The sequence below is a fragment of the Lithobates pipiens genome, unplaced genomic scaffold, assembly GCF_037356315.1.
Source record: "Lithobates pipiens isolate NorthernLeopardFrog02 unplaced genomic scaffold, aLitPip1_a1.2 Scaffold_8, whole genome shotgun sequence".
Taxonomy (NCBI): Eukaryota; Metazoa; Chordata; class Amphibia; order Anura; family Ranidae; genus Lithobates; species Lithobates pipiens.
In genome coordinates, this window is record NW_027507903.1 from 194730675 (window position 1) to 194736176 (window position 5502).

General features: G+C 37.9%; 1 protein-coding gene across 1 annotated transcript; it reads right to left on the minus strand.

Annotated features, from left to right (window-relative positions):
* Window positions 1-1566: 1566 nt before the first annotated feature.
* On the minus strand, window positions 1567-5226 carry LOC143962595 (secreted frizzled-related protein 5-like). Its single transcript, XM_077471881.1, has 4 exons — window positions 4925-5226; window positions 4068-4237; window positions 3620-3712; window positions 1567-2052 (listed from the first exon to the last, which is right to left on the minus strand). Exons 1-4 carry the CDS (start codon window positions 5206-5208, stop codon window positions 1745-1747), a joined length of 855 nt encoding a protein of 284 aa, XP_077328007.1. The 5' UTR covers window positions 5209-5226; the 3' UTR covers window positions 1567-1744.
* Between the last annotated feature and the right edge of the window lie 276 nt (window positions 5227-5502).

Below are 5502 nucleotides of genomic sequence, written 5' to 3' on the forward strand. Positions count from 1 at the left end.
GTCAATGGCTACAGTGAGGGAGTCTCCACTGTCAGAATACAATAGGCAGCTAGGGAGATCCTTGCATCCACATTGCGGATGGATGTGGATGTGGATGTGAGAATCTTTTTTTCCATTCAGCACATTGGTTGAACGAAGAAAAGAGCTTAAAGTCTTGGATTCCCCCTCACTTTCGTTGTCCATTATGGTTGCCATCAGGTCAATTAAGACAGCAATAAAAACATCAGAGGGCCTGACCATTGTAGACTTTACCCAAAATGAAAAAAAAGGTTTTGCCTAAGGCCTTGTGTACTCTGCTGCTGGTAAACAGACGTTCAGAGGCAGTTGGCTGCTTTTTTCAGCTGCCCCTGAACTCATCCAATGTTATCTTATGTGTACATGTACACAGGTTTGTTTAATGTCGTTTTTAGGCAGTTGAGTTAAGAGGCCTTTTTTGGAAAGCTAAAAAAAATGAGTTCAGACGATGAGTTTAGAGGCATTTCAAGCGACAAAAGTTTCTAAATGTGGCTAGACGCGTTAACTCGCGCTTCATTTTTTACTATTTTTGAAAAAAAAAAACATTTTTTTTTTCAAACTCTTTTAAATGCGGCAAAACTGGCGTTTTAAACATGGGTTACTATCTGTCAAGTTAAATCGTTCAGGAGAGGTTGTAAAAACGTCCCGTGTACATTAAGCCTAAAGATGTTGTAAACTCCCAGACAAAAGGGTAACAATAAATTTAATTAAAATGAATAAAAAAAAAAAAAATGGGACAAACTGCATGAACCACTTGATATTTTTTCTGCTATGTTTCGAGATAAGCTAACTGACAGGGAGAAAACTACAGCCACCATTATAGGACTCTACATGAAGTTATTAATGGACATTACATGGCTGTCATCTTCTACTTGTGACGTCAGCATACTCAAACAATCATTGTGGTATCTGTGAGTTTCCTATGGCTATTGCAAAGAATCTATTTAAAGCTCTAACAAGAGAAAGTGTTTAGCGTTATCCTTCTGCACTGGGATTATCATCAAGACGTAAATGCATACGCCTCATAGTATGATCGCATTTATCCTGCGGAGAAACGATCTTCTTACAATTGGGATGCTGAACGTTCCAGCATCATGTCAAAATTGTGTCCAGCTTAAAACACATCTGAACCAAAAAAACAATATTGTATATTGCATCTTAACAGTTCTTAGAAAGGGTGGCTGCATTTGTTTTCTTATTATTGAGTTTTCTTTTAAAATATATTTTCACCTGGTAATTCTGTGACTTAAAATGTCCTGTTCTTGCTGAAAATATACCTAATCTGCAAATAGAAAACGAATGTAGCCACCGCAATGAAGAACCAGCAAGCTGCAATATATTACATTTTGTTCTTGGGTTTAGTTATCCTTCAATCTTTTTGTCAAAAAGGTCTACAATATAGAATTACATATGTTTTTATAACTAGGGCTGGTAAACTGTTAATACGCACATTCGCTCGTGAATTGTAAATATACACTTGGAATGAGTGAGACGAAACGCATATTGTTTTAAAGTAATAAAACATTTTATCATAATATATTTTCATTCTGTACACAGGATATAGTTTTTACAATTTGACAATTGTGGCACAGCAGGGATTGCGGACACAACATTGCCTCCTGTCTAAATAAAACTTTATAAAATATATATGTATATATAATGTAGCTATTTACATTCCATTCCGGTAAGAGTGCCTTAAATATTTTCAGATTCCAGTCCAACTGTCCTATTAACATTTATGGTACCTCCACTTTCTGGTGGCCAGAGTCAGCTGAATGTCTTTCTTCTGCAAATGGAAGACCCTGTTGACCACAGCTTCTCCATGTTGGACATTACCAGCAATGACATAGATCATAGACCTGGAGTGACGGATCATATGGTGTCCACAGTTGTCATTGATGCGCAGCCACTGTTCGATCATGTTGCGTGTGTCATATGGAAACAGCTGTCCCTGTTTAATAAATTCTACCGGACCCTCTGTCATAAACTCATAATGTCCTTGGGTAATCTTTCTTCTTGTTAGCCTTACTTTCACAGCTGTAAAAAAATAGAAATAAAAAATAAAGGTTAATACATTATATCAGATGCGTTTTTAAACAATTATAGATTGGCTTTTACTGAATTTTATCAACTCCAGCTGAAGGGTCCACACCAGGGCAGCGTGATTTATTTTTACAGAGCTTTTTCAGCCCTGCCGCAATTAGAAAGCCTAATGATCTACTTCACTCAATACTATCTGTGGGATGATTGAACATACAAGCTATTAACACTATCAGCCAATTAGTATTATCACAGCCTCCCACTGTTTTACAACACCTAGTGAAGCCTTTAGGCATGCAACTGTAGCAAAGAAATGTGCATTTGTGACTGTCTTTTCATTCTGTTCCATTATCACGATTTTAAATGACAGTATATTGAAGCTAAATAAAGGCTGATCGTTGCGAAGTTTGCATTAAGTTGATATCTTGATGAAGATCCAAGAGAAGAAAAACAAAACGGAAGTTCTATTTTACAGTGAAAATAATGCAATACGGTGCAATGAAGCATTGGGGACCCAGCAGATTTGCTCCTGCTGGCAGCCTAATTTCAGTGTACTGTATATGGGAAGAACGGGTTGCAAATGGGCAGGTACAGCACTAGATATGTCACCGTATAATAGATGTCAGAACATCCTCAAGAAAGCAGGGCACCTCATTACACTAGGCCATTAAGCTGGCCATATATGGATTCAAAATTTGGCTGGTTCAAGCAGGGACCCACTGGGTTTACTGTAAAGTAAATTTTGACCACATTCACTAAACTAAAGGAAAATTCCCTTGCAAAGTGAGCAGTCTATCTGCATTTGGTAAATCAAATGCACTGGATTCAGTACATTGGGGGTTATTTACGAAAGGCAAATCCACTTTGCACTACAAGTGCATAGCGCACTTGAAAGTGCAGTCACTGTAAATCTGAAGGGTAGATCTGAAATGAGGGGAAGCTCTGCTGATTTTATCATCTAATACTGAGCAAGCTGAAATGCTTTTTTAATTTCCTTGCATGTCCCTCTTGGATCTACAGCGACTTTACTTCCAAGTGCACTTTGCACTTGTAGTTTGCACTTGTAGTGGAAAGTGGATTTTCCTTTCTTAAAATAACCCCCAATGTGTTTCTGACCTAGAATGTATAACAAGTTTCACTTTACTTTAGCCATTGAGTCAAAGCATTAAAACCAGGGACAGATTTATACCAATGGTAGGTCTGTACCTATAGGCAGCAGAGACAAAGAGGCAGATTTTCCTCTTATAGCTATGAGCCACACATTGGGACATCAAATGTCGTGTTCCTATAAATTGCAGTAATGGAAATGTAGCCCCTATTAAACCTAGCATTATTAAAAGGAAGCTAGCAATAGCAGACATTATAAAACCCATTTTTACACCTGGAAGTGTTTAGACATGTTTTAGTTAAAAAATAAAAAACTTCTGCTTACTAAAAAATGTGGCAACATTGATTTAAAATAAAAGTCAAAGTGCTCTCTGTAGTGCCTGTTAAATAGATTATAACCAGTGCAACAAACACAGAATGCCCCCCTCTTTCTGCCAACATAAATAATGGAACTTACCAAAGTCATTGTCACAGAAAGCATTCAGGGCAGTTTTATATGAATAAGTCTCTTCAATCAGTGGGCATCCCTGACATGTTGGCTTTGGCAGTTCTGCAATGAAAACAATGCTACATTTTAATATTACAGAAAGACAGAATACATAGTATATGGAATAGTAACAGAAAAACATAAAATAGCATTATTTACTTATAAAATACTATGCACAAAAAGATCAAATGGTATTAAATATTTATACTATGCACAAAAAATATAATATTAAATATGTATAATTATAGGCTAACCAACATGCCATTTAAATTAGGTAGTTCTTAATAAAAATAAAATATATTTATTACTACCGGTCATGGATTAATAGTATGTATTTCCCTCCTAGCAAATAATCATCAGTTACCTAGTTCCAATTCCACATCTATTTACTTTACACATTAATCCCAATAGTAGTTACCTTTGTATTTGTTCTGGTACTCTTTGCCAAGGTTGTCAAGGCACATGTTATCCCCAGCAGGAAAACGGTCACAGTTAAGGCTTTCAGGCCAGGATTGTTCGTGGCATGCCAACACAGGGGCACAGCTGTCTCTCACAGACTCACACATGCTGCGACAAGGTGGGATGAACCTGTAAAGGAGAGGTCAGGTCAATTTCAGGTCTAGTCCAGTGTAAATGCACTCTTATACTGTCTAGAGCAGTGGTTCTCAATCCCTGTCCTCGAGGGCCCACTAACAGGCCAGGTTTGCAAGATAACTAAAATACATCACAGGTGATATCATTTGCTGTTCAGTGATTGCAGTATTCTAGTCTGCATCTACCCAAGGTAATACTTATAATCTGGGCTGTTAGTGGGTCCTGAGGACAGGAGTTGAGAACCACTGGTCTAGAGTCATGTTTATGTTACCATTGATTCCCTGCTAAATGGAACCTCCCTTGACAATAATGGCCTGCTGGGAGACCAGTATTTCGGGTGTGTCTGTGTGTATTTACAAAAGCAAATTTGCACATCAATATAAATTCTATTGGCCTCAGACCTTTGACTCTCTAAGGTTTTAGTCCATAGAAAAAGACATTAAAAAGCCAGAAAAATTACATGAACAGGGCCCAAGACAGATTTTATTTAAATTGATGGAAATGTATTTAAACCCTGTCTTATAGCACTGCGATACAGAAAATACTTGTATTGGCCATCTTTAAATTTGCAGATGTAATTCTCAGTAGCAAACACTCAAAAACTGATAATCCAAAAAAGAACAAATTGTGTAACCTAGTCTATAGTAAGCTTCATTTCATGTCTAAGGAGAAGATACTTACGTGTCCAAGCAGACAGGGGAGAAGAGGGAACACAAGAATGTTCTGGCATATGGGTGGCAGCCGGTATTCAGCAGTTTATGCCATTCAGCAGACTTGGACACAACCTCTGCCATGCTGGTGTGCCCCATCAGGTTGGGAAGTCTCATTTCTGTATAGCCAACATCATGACACATGCTCAAGTCTTCAGGTATAGAGGCACATCTTGTGGATAATCCCATGTCAAATGCTTTGCTAAGTCCAGCAAGGAAAGTACCAAAGAGAAGAACGATGGAGGAAGAAGTCATCTTGGCTGAGATGTCAACTCTTGCTCAAGTGCTCAGGTACTGACAATATTGAGCTACTCAACCTTTTATAGTGATGCAAATAGAGTCCAGCCCATTCATTATCCTCAGCTTATCAAAACACACAAGACGCAACTTAGACTCATTGCCCACTCAGGTGATTGTTGTGATAACTAAAAAGGTGGAGACACCCCGGCATGGCAGACATTTCTTGAAAGTGATGTTTGCATAATAGATCTCATTACTTTGAAAGTGGGAAAACTACTGCAACATGTAGACTGGGATATTAAAATAGAA